Source organism: Oryctolagus cuniculus, chromosome 16 (genome assembly GCF_964237555.1).
Source record: "Oryctolagus cuniculus chromosome 16, mOryCun1.1, whole genome shotgun sequence".
NCBI classification, from domain to species: domain Eukaryota; kingdom Metazoa; phylum Chordata; class Mammalia; order Lagomorpha; family Leporidae; genus Oryctolagus; species Oryctolagus cuniculus.
This window is the reverse complement of record NC_091447.1, coordinates 53,250,702-53,270,855: the sequence shown is the minus strand read 5'-3', so window position 1 is coordinate 53,270,855 and position 20,154 is coordinate 53,250,702. Positions and strand designations below refer to the sequence as shown.

The window sequence follows — 20,154 nt, the reverse complement described above, 5'->3', positions numbered from 1 at the left end:
TCAGGTCTGATGTTTGCTGTGGGTTTTCACAGTTTATGAACCTGAGGGAGTTCTGTTCCAGTCTTAGCTGAACAAAAGTTTTTAAGTGAATATTGGATTTTCTCAGTAGTTTTCTGCGTCATTGTAAAGACCAGGCATTTCTCTTTCTCAGTGTCTGAGTTGACTTGAAGGTTAAACCAACCTTGCATTCTTGGGATGAATGCAGCCTGTCACGGTGTGTCAGCCGTCTGGATTCTTTAGGATAACTTGTCATTTAGGAGTGTGTCGTTCAATTTTAAATATTGGGTGATTTTCTAGAGATCTTTCTGCTTATGTGTTCAAATTTAATCATGTTGTGGTCAGAGAACCTTTTTGAAAAACATGTATTTATTTATTTGAAAGTCAGAGTTAACATCTAGAGAGGGAGAGTGAGAGAGAGATGGAGAGAGAGAGAGCGAGTGCTCTGCCATCTACTGGTTCACTCTGCAGGTGGCCGCAGTGGCTGGGGCTGGGCCAGGCTGAAGCCAGAAACCAGGAACTTCATCTGGGTCTCCCACATGGATGGCAGGAACCCAAGGACTTGGGCCATCTTCCACTGTTTTCCCAGGCTTTTTGCAGGGAACTGGATCAAAAGTGGAGCAGCTGGGACAGGAACCGGAGCCTGCATGGCATGCTGGCATTGCGGATGGTGGCTTTACCTGCTGTGCCATAATGCTGGCCCCAGAGCACATCCTTATATGACTTGGATGTTCCTGAGCTTACTTAGAGTTGTTTTACGTCCTGGAGTAGGGTCTCTCATCCTTGGTAGACACCCCGTCGGCCCCTGGAAAGAACGTGCATTCTGTTTCTTTTGGGTCAAATGTGCTGTGTCAGGTCAAGTTCTTTGAAGACGTTCAAATCTTCCTTACACTTGTTTATTTTATTTAAAAATTACTCATGTATCACAGTTTATTTGAAAGTTAGAGACAAAGGCAGATGGAGATTGCTTATCACCTGCAGGTGCCTGCAGCCGCGAGGGATAGGCAGGGTGGTTTCTGCGAGACCGCCCTCCTTGGCTGTCACACGTCATGGTGTCCCGTGTGTTGCGCCCTGACCTTGGTGAGCCCCGAGCACTCTCTGCAGGCTGTCTGCACATGGAGGCACCTCTGAGGCCCGGGGGTCTAGGCGCAGGGACGAGGCCTGGTGTATGTGGGAAGTGACGTTCTGGCTGTGTTTGCACATTGGCCTGCTTCCTTTCGGGGTTCTGTCAGATTTTGCTTCATGAATGTTGACATTTTGTTATTGTCTTTTATCATTGCGAAGTGGCTTTCTGTAGCGCAAGTATACTTTGTTATGGTTTATTCATCTGAAAGAGTTACAAAGAGAGGGACGGGAAGAGAGCTCTTCCATCCACTGGTTCATTTCCCAAGTGACCGCGACGGCTGGGGCTGGACCAGGCTGAAGCCAGGAGCCAGGTCTCACCCTTGGGTGGCAGGGACCCAAGTACCTGCGCCATCTTCTGCTGCTTTCCCGGCGCGTCGACAGGAAGCCGGGTTGGAAGCGGAGCAGCTGAGACTCCCACTTGAACTGGCATTCCGAAATGGGGTGCTGGCCTGCCGGGCCACACTGCCCAAACCTCTTGTGGATACACTTTGATCTGAAGTCTGCTCCCACGGCCCTGTGGTTGAGGTCGGCATCTCTAGCCTTGGTCTTCTGTCAGTGCAGCCACGCCCATTCCCTTTGATTGACGTCAGCTGTGGCATGTCTTCTACGCCTCATCTTTCTCTTCCCTTTGTTAGACAATCTATTGGGGTTGGCATTGTGGCATAGCTGGTAGAGCCACTGCCTGCAGCCCGGCAACGCTGGCATCCCATGGGCACCGGTGCGTGTTCCAGCTGCTCCGTTTCTGAGCCAGCTCCCTGCTAATGCACCTGGGAGAAGCAGGGGAAGATGGCCCAAGTGCTTGGGGCCCTGCACCCATGTGGGAGCCCTGGATGAAGCTGCTGGCTCCTGGCTGCGGCTGAGCTTAGCCCTGGCCGTTGCAGCCATCCAGTAGATGGAAGAACGTGCTTGCTCTCTCTCTCTTGCTTGCTCTCTGTCTCCTTCTCTCTGTAATTCTGCCTTTCAGATAATAAAAGTGCAGAAGACAGCCTGACAGTGCTTGCCTCTAGTTCAGGTGTTCAGACTGTCGAATGCCACTTGCTTTGCCTCTGCCACACTCGTCTCTGCCTTCCTGTTCCTCACTTTCCTGTTTGGGATTTGTTGGATGTTGTTGTGAGTTCATCTCATCTCTGCTGCCGCACCAGCTACCACCGATGTTGCAGCGGCTCCTGTGGGACTTGACAGTGCCCCGTGACGCCCCACGGGTATTGACCCTTCCACAGTGGCTCTGAGAGCCTCGCGGGGACGTGTCTCCATTTCTCCTTTCCTGAACTTGTGCCGTGTCGTCACAGGTCTGTCTGTTCTCGTGTTAGATGCTACCTTACAGAACTGTTTTCTTTGAAGAGTGGCTTACCTTTAGGGCGCTTCAGACACAGGAGGACAGAGTCTTGTCCATAGCCGTGCGGTCACCGTTCCTGACACTGCCCATCCCTCCCTGTAAAGCTGCCTTTCCAGTGTCCGCTGCCCTCCTGCCCAGGCTGACCTTAGCACGCCCTGCAGGTGCGTGGGCTCCCGCTAAGTTCTTTCATCTTCCAGCTTTTGTTCCTTTCTTTTTTTAATTAAAGATTTATTTATTTATTTGAAAGGTACAGTTACAGAGAGAGGAGAGGCAGAGAGAGAGGTCTTCCATCCACAGTTACAGAGAGAGGAGAGGAGAGGGAGAGAGAGGGAGGGAGGGAGGGAGAGAGAGAGATGTCTTCATCCACTGGTTCAGTCTCCAGATGGCCGCAATGGCCAGAGCTATGCTGAACCGAAGCCACTGCTTTCCCAGGCCGTGGCAGAGAGCTGGATCAGAAGTGGAGCAGCCGGGATGTGAACTGGCGCCTGTGTGGGATGCCGGCACTGCAGGCGGCGGCCGTACCCGCTGTGCCACAGCGCTGGCCCCTGACCTTCATTTCTGAAAGATGCTTTAGCTGGGTATAGGACTCTGGCTCTGTGGGCCTTTATGATGTTCCCGGCCTGCATTTCTCAGATGTGAGAAGTCTGCACGGAGCCACCGCTTCCTCTCCCCTCTGGCTGCCTTTGGGGTCTCCTCCTAATTACTGGGTTTGAGTTTGGTTGTGCTGGGCCTTCCTGTCATTTCTGGAACATTTCTTTTACGTTTTCTTTATTTTATAACGTTATTTTTTATTTGAAGGTTAGAATTACAGAGAAACAGGGAGAGACAGAGAAAGGGCTCTTCGATCTGTTGGTTCACTCCCCAGTTGGCTGCTCTGGTCAGGGCTGGGCTGGAACCAGGAGCTCCATCCAGGTCTCCCACGTGGGGCAGGGCCCCGGGTGCACGGGCCACCCTCCGCTGCCTTCTCAGGCCGTTAGCAGAGGCTGGATCGGAAGTGGAGCAGCCGGGACCAGAACCGGTGCCACAGGGCAGCAGTGCCTCACCCCTCTCCTTACTGGGCTTGAGCTCCGTCGTGGTGGGCCGCCTTCTTGTTTCTGCTCCTCCGGATCTTCCGAGCCTCTCGGTTCTGAGGGTTTTACAGTTTCTCTCCTATTTGGGAAAACTGCAGCCCTCTCAGCCTGCTCCACGCCCTTCCTCTCCCTCGGGGACTCCAGTTACACGCGTGTGTGCCAGAGCCCTGGGGCCGCTGCTGCCTGTCCGTCTCGCTGTCTCGCCCCCACCCAGTGTGCTTTCCACCCGTTTTCTCCTGCGGGCCTTTGGCTGGGGTCTGCTCTGCTCGCTCTCTGGCCGTGTGGAACGCAGGCAGGTGCCCCGTCACCCTGTCTGCTCGTTCTGCTCGTTCTGCTGTCTGTCTGTCCGTCTGTCTGCAGCATTCCCCGTGCTGGTTGCATTTTTCTCTCTCTGAGCGCCTGATGATTTTTGGTTGGATGTCAGACACTGTGAGTTTTTCCTTCCTGGTAAGTTACTTGGAAACAGTGTGATTCCGTTGGGTGCTGCTTTTCAGAGGGAGTGGACAGGAGAGGAGCCGTGGTCAGTTCAGAGCTAGCTGTCCCCCACGAGTCAGGCCAGGTCTCTTCGTGTTGTCGGGGAACACTGTGAGTTCTCAGGATCCCTGGCCTGGCTGTGGGATCGGACGCTGTTCCCAGCACCGTGAGAGCACCAGGCCTCGTCTCCTCCGATTCCATCCGGCGATTCTTTCTCCAGCCCTGGGTAGTGTCCTCTCACACATGCGTGTGCACACACACGTGTGCTCACAGTACCGAGCTGACTGCTGTCCCCCAAACCACTGCTGCCCCCCTGACCCTTCCCTCCTCAACGCAGGCCGTGCCCTGGTGGACCTGGGCTCCGCCCTCCTCCTGGGCGTCACAGGGGCAGTGCTGATGCTCAGCACGGGTTCCATGTGTCCGACAAGGAAACAGCACCGCGCTTCGTCCCCGGTGTCGTGTCTGAAAAACCACTGCCTTGTATCACGTCGCGGCCGTTACTGGGGGCGTGATATCGTGTCGCGGCCGTTACTGGGGATGCGGTATCGTGTCGCGGCCGTTACTGGGGACGCGGTATCGTGTCGCGGCCGTTACTGGGGACGTGGTATCACGTCGCGGCCGTTACTGGGGACGCGGTATTGTGTCGTGGCCGTTACTGGGGACGTGGTATCACGTCGCGGCCGTTACTGGGGACGCGGTATCGTGTCGCGGCCGTTACTGGGGACGTGGTATCACGTCGCGGCCGTTACTGGGGACGCCGTATCGTGTCGTGGCCGTTACTGGGGACGCGGTATCCTGTCGTGGCCGTTACTGGGGACGCGGTATCCTGTCATGGCCGTTACTGGGGACGCGGTATCGTGTCGCGGCCGTTACTGGGGACGTGAGGACGAATCTTGTTCCTGGAACTTCGTCTGGATCAGGGGTGGAAGTTCCTGTAGGTGCTTTTAAGAGATAAACGAAGGTGTGTGGTGCTGTCCTGTGCTCACCTTTGGAGCCGGGTTACCAGCACCTGCCAGGGCTGTTTTTGTTGCTGCAGACAGCGCACTGTAAGGATCTTAAGGACACCACTCCGTGACCGAAATACTCGTGCCTCCACGTAACTGCCGGCTCCAGGGTGAGGCGTGGGACGCCTCCCTGTCCGGGAGCGTGTTGTCCAGGGAGCGTGTTGTCCAGGAAGCGTGTCGTCCAGGGAGCGTGTCGTCCAGGGAGCGTGTCGTCCAGGGAGCGTGTTGTCCAGGGAGCGTGTTGTCCAGGGAGCGTGTTGTCCAGGACGAGGCTGCTCCTACCACTGTTAGCGACTCTCTGTGAGCTGGCTGCCCGTGAACGCTGGGTGTCCTGTGCCTGGTGTCTGTCCATCCGTGTGATGCTTCTGCCGTCTGTGTTGGTGGTCTGTGTGTGGATTCCAGCATATGACTGAGCCATTTTCCTTTTGATGGGCACTGGGGCACTTCCTGTTTGGGGCACCCTGAAATAAGGTTGCTGTGACCGTTCACGTGCGAGTCTTTGTAGGCATTGACTTCTTTTTCAGGTCCATAAGGGTGGGGTCCCAGGCTCGTGGGGTGGGATTGTGTTTTAAGTTCAGAAGAAATTGTTAAGCTGACTTCTTCCACATCGTCCGGGATGCGTAAATTCAAGTCGTTCTGGCGGGCACGTGATGGCCTCAGACACTGCAGGCGGATCTGCGTTGCCGATGGAGCTCACCGGCGCTGGTCGGCAGCCGGTTCGTGGCTGGTGTTTGGTTTCTAAGGCAAGTTGAATGCCTGTAGGATCTTTAGACTGGTTGTGAGCGGTGACTCTGCCAACATGCATGTAGGGGCAGTGGCTGCGTCTCAGGAGGACGCACACGCGTGGTCCCTGGTCTGCAGAGGCGCACGGGGCTCACGGCGGGGCCGGAGCAGCCTGTGCTGTGCCGTATGAGCAGCGCTGGTGATGCTGGGCTCCCAGGACCCCCGGCGGGCTGTGCAGTGGGTGTGAGGGAACCTCGGATTGCGAGTCTAGGTCTGGGTGCCGACAGCGCGCCCTGAGCTGCCGGGGAACCGTGCTCAGCCGTGGCGGCTTTCCTGTCCCTTGTTTGCTTGGTAAAGTTCCTGCTCCCGCTCCGTCCAGGCTGCGCCCGGTCCACCGTGTCCTGCGAGGGGAGGGGAACACGCGCCTGGACTGAAGGTGTCCGCCTTTCCTCTTTCAGGCCGAAGAAGCAGCCTCGAGGCCACAGAGTTTTAAGAGCAAGGCGGTGACGTCATCCCGAGCGTGTGGGGTTTGCGGCCGGGGCAGCTCCTGCCGAGGTGAGTGCCTGCCGTGGTCGCCTCGCCGGGGACGGAGCAGGGAACTCGGCCGGCCTGGCTGGGACAGCCGTGCCTGCTCACCGGGAAACCTTACAGAAGGACGCAGTTGGCTTCCCTTGAATGCCAGCGGCAGGCTGCGGGTGCCGCTGGGTGGGCAGGGGAGGGTGCCGGGCAGCTCCTGGGCACCGACTGGGCTGTGTGCTCCTGGGGCCTCCTCTTGGTCCTGGGCCGTGCTCGCCCCTGCCTCCCCCTGCTCCAGGAAACCCAGTGATTCAGCAGCTCCCCCCTCCCCGGTGACCTCCCCTCCCCCTCCTCCCTGGCACAGGCTTCGCTCTCTCACCCCTGCTTCCCCTAAGTGCTGTTTCCCTGGCAGGCACTGCCTCTGTCGCTGCTTCCCGAGCACGGGAGCCAGGCCCAGGTGACTTGGGCACCGGTGCTGTGGTCCCTGCCAGGTGGCTCTGGGCCTCCCCGGCTGGGGTGGGCATCTGGGTCACAGGCAGCGTGGGCAGTAGGAAGTTTCAGAACTTGGGTGCCAGTCTGGGCTCCGCCACTCATACCCGGGTAACCCTGGACACGCGGGGTTTATGAGAGACTGGGTTTTCCACGGCAGGGTGGCCGTGAAGACCCCAGGGAAGCATGCGCGGGGATGTGCTGGGCACGCCTGCCCAGAGGTGGCGGGTGGGCCACCTGGCTTGCCCCGGGATGGTTCCCTGCTGCTGCAGCCACCCCTGTGCGCCGAGCCGTGCAGGCCCCCTCGGGGGTGCTGGCTCAGCTCTCCTGCCGCGAGCAGTGGCCCTGAGCTGGCTGATGCAAGTCCCAGGGGTGGAGCAGGTACAACCCGGCCTCCTCTGGTGCCTGCCTGCCCGGCTGGGTGCCCACCTGCGCACAGGACGGGCCGCCCTCATTCACCCCTGCCCACCCGTGTCTGCCTCCTGAGGGGGTGCTCACAGGCCTTGAGCCCTGTAGGCTGCTGGGCCCTGCTGTGGGCTTTCCCTGGAGGCCCTGTGGGGTGGTGGTGAGGATGGGCAGCGTCCTTGACCGTGGCAGGCCTGGGGGCTGCGGGTCTGTCCAGTCCACAGTGGTGCGCTGGAGCTGTGTCTCTGGGGAGGAGTCACCGAGCACAGAGCTTTGGAAGGGGAAGCTGTGCTGTGGCCAGCTCCGCTGTCCTTGGGAGGCGCCTCACTGCCCCTCGTCCCTCCAGAACCTGGGCCTCAGTGGCTGTCGGTGATGGCTGGACTGGCACGGCCTAGCCGCAGCTGGAAGCCCTGGAGGCCTGGGGCCGGCTCTGCTTGGCCTCTCGATGGGGGTGTGGGCCCGGGCATGGGGCAGGTGCATCTTTGGGCAGAGTGCCTGTGTTCCTGAGCCTCTGTGCGCCGGTGCACCGGGGCAGAGCTGTGTGCTGGGCGTGGTGGTGTTGTTGTCCAGCAGGGCAGGACACGTGTGGGGCGTGTCAGCTGAGTCGGTGGGTGGGGCCGAGCCTGTGCGGCACTTGCCGTGTTCTGAGTCAAGTCTGTCCGTGAGTCTGAGGCTCAGCAGGTGCCCCCGAGCGTCAGAGCCGTGAAAACTTTGTGGGCAGATAACCCCCTGGCTCTTGTGTTTGCTCTCTAGGTGCTGTCCCCAAACCCCTTCCCGGGACGGCCAGAGCCGGGCCCTGCCCGACCCCACCGTGGGTCCCTCTGCCTCCCCCACAGAGGCTCGCCGTGCAGACCCCACTGGCTGCCAGGCTCAGCTCTCCCCATCAGACTTGCCTTGTTCCCAGAGGTGGTCCTGGAGGGAAGCTTCCGGAAGTCTGAGAAGAGGGTGGAGGCACGTGGGCCAGATTCCGTGTGGTGCCTTGGGGGCCGATGGCTGTGCTTCCGCCTCGCTGAGCCTGGCTGTGACCCGCGCGCCTCCTGCCCAGCGCCCACACACCTGCTCTCACGGTGCATTTGCCCCACAGCCCTGTGTGTTCTGCGTCTGCACCCGGCAGGTGACTGGGCCCTGCTGGCTGCTTCTCGGCACGCCGGGTGGTTGGGGGTTGGAGTGTCGCCCACTAGGGGTGTCTGGGTGGCGTCGGTCGGTTTTGTAGGTGGATTTTGATTGCTCAGACTTCCTGAGCAGAGCGCCAGGCTGATCCAGCCACGTTTCTGTGCTGCGGGAGCTGCGACCTGGAAGTGGTTTTGAAGGTTGGGGCGGCTGACGTCCACGCTGTTCCTCAGGAGGGGGTTTTGTGGCTCCCTGTGTGCTCTCGGGCGGCTGGGCCGTGGGAAGGTGGAGAGATGCAGTGGTGGTGCCAGTCCCCACATCCTTGTAGCCAGGGAAGGGGCAGGGGGGCTCACTGTGGCCACGCGTGTGTCAGACATGGAGGGAGCCACTGACAAACTGGAGCTTGGCCTGTGTGGGACTCAGAGAGTCCCAGCATCCTGGCTGTCCAAGGCTTCCAAGGCCCCTTGTCAAGGCCAGCATGGGTCAGGCACCCACGTGTGTGGCGTGGCCATCAACGTGGGAGGATGCCTGCCTCCGGGCTGCTGGGCCACGAGGTGCTGGGCTTGTGGAGGGTGGGACCAGCCTCTGGCTGGCGTTCACGTGGTGGCGAGCGGTGCTGCAGTGGGCTGCGTGTCCAGGGTGATCTGCTCACACACAAGTCGGGTGTGGGCTTGGCGTCCATCCAACGTCAGTATAAGCTCGGCACGCCTCCCTTCTCTTACTTTTTTTTTTTTAAAGATATATTTTTTATTTATTTGAAAGGCAGAGGTACAAAGAGATAGAGGGGAGAGGCAGCAGAGAGAGAGAGAGAGAGAGGGGTCCTCCGTCTGCTGGTTCACTCCCCAAATGTCCACAATGGTTGGGACTGGGCCAGGCTTGAGCCAGGAGCTTCTTCTGGGTCTCCCACGTGGGTGCAGGGACCCAAGCACTAGGGCCATCTTCCGCTGCTGTCCCAGGCCACTAGCAGGGAGCTGGACTGGAAGTGGAGCAGCCAGGACTTGAACTCGTGCCCATATGGGATGCTGGTGTTTCAGGCAGCTGCTTAACCCATTTTGCCTCAACACTGGCCTGATAATGGTGATCTTGGCGGAGATGAGGGGGAGGGTTAAGGGCATCCTCTCTAACCTGGAACATTTTTACTCTTCCTTTTCGGGTTCATCTTCGCCTTTTATGCTGACTCACATTCTAACCCCCGCTTCAGGCTTCAGTGCAGAAGTCGCTGTAGCACTGCACTGTGAGCTGTCACATTTGCATATGGAAATGATGGCGCTGCCGCCGCCGCCTGGGCTCAGTGTCTGGCCGTGGCTTTCCTCGCTTTGCCTGGGACTGCGCCGCTTGTGCCCCCGCGGCCCTCAGCGCTGTGGACGCCTGGCCTCGTGTCACTGAGTTCCCGTGGTCTGGGTTCCATGGATGCCGTTACGGAGAAGGTGCTCGCTGGTGGGAATCCCACGCTGTCATGTTTCGTAGGGGGGCTTTGAGAGTTTAAGCTCTGGGGGACCTGGGCCGTAGAGGAGGGTGGAGCCAGGAGACCCAGGGTCAGACAGAGCTGTAATTCTGCCTTGCAGAATAAATTAAATTTTAATTTTTTAAGAAGACCAACGAGGCAGTGGTGGGACGGTGTGGACGAGCGGTGAATGTGGGTGTTAAGGAGCCCCAGTGTGGCAGCCATGGCTGGGGTGTAGGTCGGTCCCCTCCTGCCTCAGGACACAGAGAGGCCGGTGAACCTGAGAAGCAGGTGACTCGTGGGCTCATGTGCAGCATGCTGAACACGTGGCGAGTGCTGCATAAAGTCTCGGACGGGGCTGGTGCTGTGGTGTAGTGGGCTAAGCCTCCGCCCACTACATCCCGGCATCCCCTGTGGGTGCCACCTGGAGACCTGGCTGCTCCTCTTCCGATCCAGATCCCTGCTATGGCCTGGGAAAGCAGTGGAAGATGAACCAAGTACTTGGGCCCCTGTACCCCGTGGGAGACCCATAAGGAGCTCCTGGCTCCCGGCTTTGTCCCAGCTCTGGCTGTTGCAGCCGTCTGGGGAGTGTACCAGGGGATGAAAGATCTCTCTCTCTTGGGGCTGGCGCTGTGGCATAGCAGGTAAAGCTGCCACCTGCAGTACCAGCATCTGGTTTGAGTCTTGGCTGCTCCAGTTCTGATCCAGCTCTCTGCTATGGCCTGGGGAAGGCAGTGGAGGATGGCTCAAGTCCTTGGGCCCCTGCACCCGCGTGGGAGACCCGGAGGAAGCTCTGGGCTCCTGGCTTCGTATCGGCCCAGCTCCGGCCATTGCGGCTAATTGGGGAGTGAACCAGTGGATGGAGGACCCCTCTCCCTCTCCCTCTCCCTCTCCCTCTCCCTCTCCCTCTCCCTCTCCCTCTCCCTCTCCCTCTCCCTCTCCCTCTCCCTCTCCCTCTCCCTCTCCCTCTCCCTCTCCCCCTCCCCCTCCCCCCCTCCCCCTCCCCCTCCCCCTCCCCCTCCCCCTCCCCCTCCCCCTCTCCTTCTCTCCCTATGTAACTGACTTTCAAATAAATAAATAAACCTTTAGGGGAAAAAAAGAGATCTCTATATTTCTCTATTTCTCCCTCTCTGTAACTCTGCCTCTCAAGTAAATAAATAAATCTTAAAAAAAAAAAGCAAAAACAAACTCTGATGGCCCCATTAGGCCATGGCGAGGCCCCAAGGCCCCTGGAGCTGTGCCAGGGGGGGGCAAATTCCAGGACAATTTGCAGGATGGACAATGCATGTGCCCCACAGCCGGACGGCCCTGACCGTGAGTGCCGCGCTGGGGGCTGGGATGCTCGTGTGTGACCGGGGCACGGTGCAGCCTCCAGCGGGGGCCACCACGGAAGTGGCCCTGCTGTGCTGGCCGTGGGGGCCGAGCTCCCTGGGAAATGGCTCCGAGTGTGGCCAGCAGTGCCTCCCGCCCGCCCCCTCGAGACCCCTGCCGTCCGTTCTCCCGTCTCTGGGCAGGAAGTGGCGTCTCCTTTTTATTAGCCCTCTGGTCTTACCACGAGCGGCACGGAGAGTCGTCCGTGGCGGAGGGGTCTCTGTAGCATGCTGGCTCGGTTCAAAATGACGTGTTCTTCTGCATTTCTCGGAGTTCACTGTGAACGCGGAATCTGTTTTTTCCGTAAGTCATCTTTATTAGACAAACCTTTTGCCATTTTTGGATGGCTCCTGGCCACCCGGGTACCTTCCTGCCTTACCTACCGGGAGGCTCCAGTCGGCAGCGCGCCCGGTCCCGTGGGGGGGTGAGGTTGCTGCGGTCGGCTCTGCCTGGCTTTGTTCCTAATTTTAGCCGCCCCCCCCCCCCCCAAGGTCAGGGAGATGTTCTCAGGCGCTCGTTCGGAATTCCTTCCTGTTCCTCCAGTTCCGCTCCAGTGTCACGGCCGATGCTTCCGGAAACCGTGTTGTTTGGGTGGTTATGACGGCTTTCCACGGAGCAGCCGGCTCTCCCGGTGTTGCTGTGGGGGCGCCCAGGGGTGGGCGAGCCCCTGGCGTGTGCTTCTCTTACAAAGCTTGCGTCCTGCTGCACGAGGACTTGCGTCTTTCAGCTCTCCTGTCGTAAGCACTTTTGCGTGCTGCGTGTTTAGGGATCATGATTTTAAAACTACCCAGTGTTTTGTTTTTCTTTTCACTGCTTGGGTGAAAACAATCCGTTTGGCCTCAGGTGGGCAGGGCTCTTTGCTGGCCCTCAGGCCGGTGGCGGGGGACCCGTGGCTGGGGCCTGGCTCCTCGGTGAGGACCAGGGTGGGCACCGTCTGTCCAGCTGCACAGGCTCCTGGACGGCGGCTCTTCTGCCTCAGGTGGCTGCCGGGTGTTTGCAGGGCTGGTTTAGCCAACGTGGAGCCCAGGTGCTACGCCAGGCGAGCACACAGGAACCTTTGTGCTGGGCTCTGCAGGTGTTCAAGCCCAGCGCGGTGAGCTGTGCTCTGTGCACGCGGAGCTGGGCTGGTGGCAGCTCCGGCTTCCTGAGTCACACGCCGCTGGGCACCCCCTCTGTCGCCGGGGCAGGCACCTTCCGCTCCGTGCTTCGGTTTGCTGTTGGTGAAATGGAGCGAGAATGAAATGAGCCTTTCTCCCGGTCCCTGTGGGAGCAGGTGGGACAGGTGTGGGAAACAGGTGGCTGTGGGGCCGCAGCCAGTGCCTCCCTTGCTGTAGGGCAGCGGCTTTTGCCGGGCAGGGGGTGTGGAGGGGGTTCCGACTGGGCAGGGGCGGGGGGACAGGCCTTGGCCTGCTCACTGGTGCCTCTGGGAGAATGTACTTCCTTCTTTGCTGGAGGGGACTGGGTCCCTCCCTCGACCCGGGAGCCCCAGGCCAGGAGAAGGAATGGGGTTACCACTGCCGGTGTGGACCGGCCGTCCTCACCCCTGGGGTCTCGGGACTCCCACCGCTGAGTTCTCAGAAGACCCTCGGGAGCACTGGGGAGTGGGCTGTGTCTGTCAGTGTGAGAAGTGGGACGTGCAGGTTGAAAGCACCCATTGTAGGTGGACCTAACTGTGTATTTTAAAGCTGTTTGTTTATTTTTATTTATCCAAGAGACAGAGAGCCCCCATACGTGGAAGCTGGGAGCCTAGAGCTCAGTCCAGGTCGCCCTCGTGTGTGGCAGGGACCCAAGCACTTGGGCCATCACCTGCTGCTGTCAGGGTGAGCTTTAGCAGGAAGCTGGAATCAGAGGCAGAGCCAAGACGCGAACCCAGGCCCTCTCATCCGGGGTACAGGCATCCCGAGCACTGTCTTAAACGTGCACCGAGCACCTGCCCCAAATGTAATTCCATGAAGAATGACCGCGTTTGTCAAAAGCAAGCAGCAGCGAGAGCCGCGTGGTCGTGGCTCTGTTGTGGCTGTGTCACGCAGCCTGGGGGCCGTGGGGACCCTCCCACCTGCTTCTGCATGCGCCCTGTCAGTGAGTGGCCTGCCTTGAGGACTCTGCAGAAACCCAGCCCTTACAGGCGTGCGGCCGGGAAAGGAAGTGTGGTAATAGCTTTTCCAGGTGCCTGGAGGCTCTGTTCTGATTCCGCACAAAACTCAAGTGGGTCGTTTAAAGGTCACCTCTCTGTGGGCTTGGAGCTGGATGTGTGGGTTTTCCCTGCTCTGCTCTGCACATCCTCTGGCCTGTGTTCTTAATTTGAGAGAGGGAGAGAGAGAGAGAGAGAGAGAATGAATCCCATCTGCAGTTCACTCCCAAATGCCCACAATGGCCCCAGGCTGGAGTGCAGGAAGCTGGAGTCCAGGGGGAGCTGGGCATAGAACCCGTGCTCCCGTGTGGGCCGGCCGTCCTCACCCTTGGGGTCTCGGGTGTTTGAGCGCCCGTGGCCTGTGCTCCCGTGTGGGATGTGGGTGTCTGAGCGCCCGTGGCCCGTGCTCCCTTGTGGGATGTGGGTGTCTGAGCGCCCGTGGCCCGTGCTCCCGTGTGGGATGTGGGTGTCTGAGCGCCCGTGGCCCGTGCTCCCGTGTGGGATGCGGGTGTCTGAGCGCCTGTGCCCTGTGCTCCCACGTGGGATGCGGGTGTCTGAGCGCCCGTGGCCCGTGTTCCCGTGTGGGATGCGGGTGTCTGAGCGCCCGTGGTCCGTGTTCCCGTGTGGGATGCGGGTGTCTGAGCGCCCGTGGCCCGTGTTCCCGTGTGGGATGCGGATGTCTGCCGCTAAGCCGAGCGCCCGTGCCCCGTGTCACGCATTGAGTGTGCCCTCCTCCTGTCGTCAGCATCGCACCCTGGCTGTGTGGAAATGACGTCCCAGTGGGTTGGTTATGTGGGCTCCAGATGTTGATGAGCTGAGTAATCTCAGATTTATTTAAAGTCAGAGTTACAGAGAGAGGTCTTTCACCTGCTGGCTCACTCCTCAAATAGCTGCAACAGGAGCCAGGCGCTCCCTCCAGGGCTCCCACGTGAGTGCAGGGGCCCAGGCACTTGGGCCGTCTTCCTCTGCTTTCCCAGGCGCATTAGCAGGGAGCTGGATTGGAAGTGGAGCAGCCAGGACTTGAACCAAGCCCATGTAGGATGCCGGCTCTGCAGATGACGGCTCTACCCGCTGCACCACAGCACCGGCCCCTATCAGTGTAGACTGAATCGAGAAGTCCTAGACGTGGTCAAGCCCCTGGTGATGGATTCGTCTCCCTGCACTCGGGTTTTCACTTGGAATCTGAAGTTAGTCGTTGGTTTGTCGGGGCAGGCTCGCTTTGTTCGTTTTGGAGAGAGCGGCTGCGTCCCGGGTTGAGCATCCTTAGTCTGACTGCGGGAGCTCTTTCAGACGGGAGCCGTGTTGCCTGAGGACGCCGCGAGCTGTGCTGCCAGCTCCCCTGCACAGGTGTGGTCCCTGCCGCGCCACTGTGCTCACAGGGCCCTCTGCAGGCCACCTCCGTGGTCTCACCGGGAGTGAAGCCGTTTGGTCAGCCATCGAGACTTAGTAGCGTGAGTAGTCTTTGCTGCTTCATCAGATTATTCCTAAGTGAGGCTGGCATTTGTGTAAAACGGCGAGTGAGAGGCAGTGGAGAGCAGACGGCGACTCGTAGGGCTGGAGTAGCACCTGCCAGCAGGGATGCCCTGGCCTCACGTGGTCAGCGCGGGTGTCGACACCGAGCAGAGGCGAGAGCGTCTCAGTGCAGGTGTGAGGTTTTGTCGGAGAGGCGTCAGCAGCTCCAGGGGCTTGCAGAGCCCCATGGAAGAAGCCCTGGCTTAGACCCTCCGTGATCCAGCCTGCACCGGTGACCTCCCTGTGAATGGCACAGGCGTGGAGGAGAGAGCAGGGGAATATCCTGTGGGCGGGGAGGAAGTGGGGCCGAATACCGAGTGGGCAGCAGACGATGACCGTGAGGTCACCAAGCCAGGCAGCAGGATTCCCAAGATCCTTCTCCCACATGGCAGGTGGATCACGGTTCTCAACAGCAGCTCGGCCAGTCTGTGTGTGTGTGTGTGTGTGTGTGCGAGAGAGAGAGAAAGAGAGAGACAGACAGACGTGTCAGCCACTGGGGAAGCGTGGCCTAGCACAGCCGGGGCTCTGCAGGAGAGAAGGCACCAGGCTGTGTGTGCAGGTGGCTGAGGCTGTTGTGGGCGAGCTCAGGGTGCCGTGGACACAGGGTCACTTGGGAGCCACGTCTGGGGGGCCAGGAAGAACTTTGCAGAGACCCACGATCCTGGCATTGGCTGGGAGATCCTGGGTGATGGAGAGGAGCCCTGCAGGAGGGGGACGGGCTGTCAGGGAGGGCCTGTGTCCAGGGCATCCGCAGTGGCTCTGAGTGGCCGCTGCTGGCCTTGGTGGGCGCTGCACCCCTGCGGAGGTGCAGATTGGCTGCACTGCTGGCGCCCTGGCTGAGCCTCCAGGTGGGGACGCAGAGCGGCTCGGTCCTTCAGTCTGGGGGATGGTGGCAAGATTGCAGCAGCAGTAGTTGGTCAAGACCTGGGGGACCTGGGGAGGTGTGGCTTGGGCTCTCCTGCGAGGCCGAGTCTTCAGCTGGGCTGGAGCCGCCCTTCTGAAGAGGGGGGTTCGGGTGACGGCCAGGCTGGGGACCACGGACACCTGCAGAGGGGCTGTCCACGGGGCCAGCTGCAGGAGCCGCCTCCCAGCACGGCTCCTGGTGGTTCAGTAGACCAGGGCAGCAGTCACCCCCACCGCCGTGCCGGCAGCCCGGTCACACACACAGACCCCTGCCAGAGCTGGGGTGGGTTGCCCTGCTGGGGGGGCCATGACTGCTGAGGGTGACTCCACCCGAGGGTGCAGCCAGAAGCCGCCAGGCGTGAGCACGGCTGGGTGCCCCTCCCACCTGCACCCCTGCTGGCTGTCGCTCGCTGAGGCCACAGGCCGAGACTGCCTCCCCTGCTGCTGGCTTCCGGTGACTGCCGGGCTCGTGCCCGTGTACACACGTGTACACACGTGTGTTGTCCCAGGTGTCCTCCCCGGGCTGACGTGACCTTCGTGGCTTCTGTATTCCACAGAAGGCAGGGGGAGGTGGCAGGGCAGTCTCCCGCGCTCACGGGGCCCTGGACACCCAGTGGGATTTGGGGCCCCTCTGCCCCTTGTCTTCAGGGGTCCACACCCTGCATGTGGACGTGGCTCCGTCCGATGCAGCCGTTGCTCTGGAGAGGAGACAGCCCCGGGGTGTGGGGTCTCCACGGTTTGAAAGGCACTCCCAGTTCCCTTGATGGCCGCGGGGGGAGGGGGTTGACTCCCACTGCTGGGCACACCCGGGCTTTCTCTGCGCAGTCCTGTCTTCTCCCGGGATCCAGTGTGGCTGGACACGCCCCTGCAGAGCCATCCCAGCCGCCTCATGGTGTAACCTGGGCTGGTCCTCACCGTGGCCTCTGTCCATGCTGCCCCGGGGGCCTTGCGTAGCGGGGGTGGGGTGGGGGGTGGGGCAGACCCCTCGCTGGCTGCCACACACATTCTTTCTTTCTTTTCCAGCCTCCAAGTATTCCTGCCGCAGGAAATGTGAAGCCAAGGTAAGCATTCCGCGGCTTTCCCGTGGGACTTTTTATAGCTGAGTTGGCTCCGCCGAGCGATAGGCGTAGAAGGGGCCGCTTTGGACGGCGGCCACAGAAGGGAGGCTGCGGGACAGAGCCGGAGAGCAGTTCCTTCTCTTGGGCGTCTGTTTCTCATCTCTGGGGTAAACCCAATAGCTTTGAAACCCACAGGAAATGATTCCAGAGCGTTTGGTTTCAGATAAGAGCCCTGCGGGGTCTCCTGGCTGTGGCACCGGGCCTTCTGGGGCTGGCGGTCCCCGCGTTCCCCGGTGCCCTGAGGACCTGGCGGCCTCCCTTGGAGGGGAGCGTTGGCTGCCGTGGAGATCTGGGGGCCCTGGAGTAGGGGCAGCGCAACTGGGCTTGTGCATTCATGGGCGGGGCGTTGCGCTGCGGAGGACCCTCCCGGCCCTCACCCGGAGGCCTGGCTGTGCCGGGGGTGAGGGGCGCGGCAGTGGCGTGTGGGACACGGGCACGAGCAGGGAGCGCCTGCTTTCCTCCCGTCGCGGTGTCTGCGCCTCTGGGTTCCACACTGGAGTCGCTGCAGGGAGGCTGAGTGACGGTGAGGCCCTCCTGCCAGGGGTGTCGGGGTCCCCGCCGGCTGCCCTGTGGCCGTGGGTCCAGGGAGGTGGGGTTTAGAGACTTGGATTGTGCAGCTTCGCGAGCCTCATGGGTGCAGGCTTCCCGCTCCTCACGGTGCTGCAATCCGGCTTCAGCAGGTGTGTTCTGTGTGAGGCCAGAGGGCTGGTGTCCCTCACCCCCACAGTACACGTGTGTACATGCACAACACACACGTGCAGTCCTCACACATGTGCACATGCACACATATGAGCACACACATGCTCAACACACATGCACACAAACTCACACCTACACACATGCATACTCACAGACACGTGTGCACACAGGGGAACACACGAGCACACACATGTGTGTGCACCCACACCACACACGTGTATATGTTTATGTCCCATGCACATGCATACACAAGACACATGTGTGCACACAGATATATGCACACACAAACATACACAGCTGCACATACACGTGAGTGTACAACCTCACACTTGTATGCACGCATATTCACAGACCTGCACACACACACACGTGCACACAGACATGCACGTGGCAGCTACACTGTGCACCCATGCGTGTAGACACACGTGTGCATACATGTGTGTAGCCACAGGCACGACCGTGCGTCCACCCACTGAGAACAGCACTCTGGCCCAGCTCTGTGGCTCACGCTCCCTGGGGAGCGTGTTGGCACTCTGTGTTACCAGCCCCAGCAGGTCCCCTGCCTGCCACTCCCGAGTGAGGCTGCCTGGGGCTCTGCTCGCACTGTCCGCCCGCGTTGGGGAGCTGCCTTCCCCTTCTGGGCAGGCGGGCAGGCAGGCGGGCGGGCGGGTGGGCAGGCGGGCAGGTGCCGCTCACTCACCAGTGCTGGGCGGTGTCGGCGCAGGCTTCCTGGAGTGGTGCTGACTGTGGGGCTCCCACTCCTGGCCGCTCCCTGCCGAGTGCTTGGATGCCGCCCTCAGCCTGGGCCTCTGTGGTGCCGTCCACCTTGCACTCGTCCCTCGTCACACTGGGGGACAGAAGGGCTGTACTGCTCATCCCGGCGCCTTCCGCCACGCCCTGACCCTTGCCGGCTGTGGCCCGAGCTGCAGACGCGTGCCTGCCCTCCCTCTGCTGCTCCCGACTGCTTAGGGCATTGGCTTCTTCGGCTCAGGGCATTCCGAGCGCCCTGGCTGTGTGGCCCCGGCGTTTCCACCATAGCGTGGGTGGCCTGGGAGGGTGGATGCGCTCTCCCTGCCATCCAGCCACGGCCAGGGAGGGGCTCCCTGGGCCTTTTTTCTGACAATGTGGTTTTGAATGGGAGTTATGAGTGCGGCCAGCACTAACAAAGCAGTTTCTGGAAGCCGGCCCTGTTGGGGGCAGCCTGGTCACCCAGGAACCTCATGGAGGCTTCTCCCCGGCCCGCCCCAGCAGCTCTCGGGTCTTGGGGACTGTGTGTCCATTGCCACCCGGGCTTCCGGGACACAGCGTGTGCTCAGCTGTGTGGGAGTTGGGGAAGCTTCGGAAGAACACGGGCTGGTCCTCTCCCTGTTGGCCGCCTCCTGGCTGGGCCACGGCCTGTGCTCCTGCGCCCCCTGGTTAGTGTCCCTGAGGTCCAGAACTGAACACCCTGGAGAGCTGAATGCCAGCGCCACCATCCCAGGCCCCAGCCTCGGTCTGCAGTGACGCCAAGGGCGTGGAGAGACTGCCCTGCGTGTTCTCTCTGGGTCATCAGCAGGGAGACTGAGCCGTGAGCTGGGTCACTTCAGAGCCCGGTGGAGGGAGGTCATTCCTCCCCTGGTCCCCGGGGGCCAGGCTGTGTGGCTAAGTGGGTAGACGGGGCGTAGACCTGAGCTTTGATTCCAGTGGGGCCTCTTGGAGTCAGGCCACATCCCTTGCTGTGGTCTGAAAGTTCACGTTCCCCCAAGTTCGTCTGTGGGAAGCTAACCCCGCAGTGACAGTGCTGGGAGGTGGGGCCTGAGGGGGTGATGTGGTCACAAGGGCGGGGCTCTGGTGATGGCATTTGTGCCCCTATAAAAGAGGCCCCCGAGATCTCCCTCCCTCCTCTGCCCCATGAGGGTACCCAGAGACAACCTCAGAACTGGGGAGGGTCCTGCTGGGCCCCAAGTCTGCCTGCACCTTGCTCGGGCTTGCAGCCTCCAGAACCGTGAGAGATAAGAGAGGTAAGCCCCCCGGTCCAAGGGGATTCGTTACAGCCTCTGAACACAGGCGCACGGGCCAGAGCTCGGGTCTTCCGTGTGAACTCATGGGTGGTGCACACGTGTTAACACTGAGTGCACCTGCACGGGCCGCAGCCGGGGTCCCCCGCGTGGGGCACACGCAGTGCTGTCCCTTCGCCGTCCGGGCTGCTGACTGTAAAACTTCCGTGGCACCCAGGGGTGTGGGACAGTTACTTGAGACTTGGATGCACACAGCTGCTTCCTTCTCACTGGGCTTATTCTTTGCAGCCACGTGAACTGTGTGGCCTTGTGACTTGGTATTTTTCCTGCCTGTCAGCTGACTCACGGGCCAGAGAGAAGGAAGGACGAGAAACGAAGTGTTTTTCGGAAGGCACGTGGGGAGGTGCTGGGGGGGGTGGTGCCCGTGGGGGTGGGGTCAGCGGCTCTGGCAGGTGGGTGGGGGTGTGGGACCTGGCAGCGGCTCCTCCACTCCCGCCTGCCTGCTCATTAGATGTCCACTTGCTTAAGGTACCAAGTGTGATCTCCGAAGTTGTGAGGTTTACAGACCTGCAGGCGATTGGTTACGAACTTCGGGCCCCAGGCGGTGGCTGGCTGTCGTCAGTCCTCCCCGGGGCCGTGCTCAGGGGTCTCCCTGGAGGGGCCCCCACCACAGGGCCTGCCCTAGTCCAGGAGGCCCAGCCTCCTGCCCCCTGGGCTCCAGGGCTGCCCT

General features: G+C 60.7%; 1 protein-coding gene across 8 annotated transcripts in view; it reads left to right on the top strand.

The window, feature by feature from the left end:
- Nucleotides 1-20,154, top strand: part of TNS3 (tensin 3) — a 188,445-nt gene that overhangs the window by 28,419 nt on the left and 139,872 nt on the right. For 6 of the 8 annotated variants that reach the window (XM_070059452.1, XM_070059450.1, XM_070059445.1 and 3 more), the window contains exons 2-3: nt 6,188-6,284; nt 16,634-16,671. Coding sequence is in view for 1 of the 8 variants with exons in the window: in XM_070059447.1 (XP_069915548.1) it covers nt 6,188-6,284; nt 16,634-16,671 (135 nt within the window). In the remaining 7 variants the exon portion in view is untranslated. Of the gene's footprint in view, nt 1-6,187; nt 6,285-11,782; nt 11,802-16,633; nt 16,672-20,154 lie in introns of those variants that run through there. The other 2 variants (XM_070059453.1, XM_070059446.1) reach the window with 2 other exon arrangements.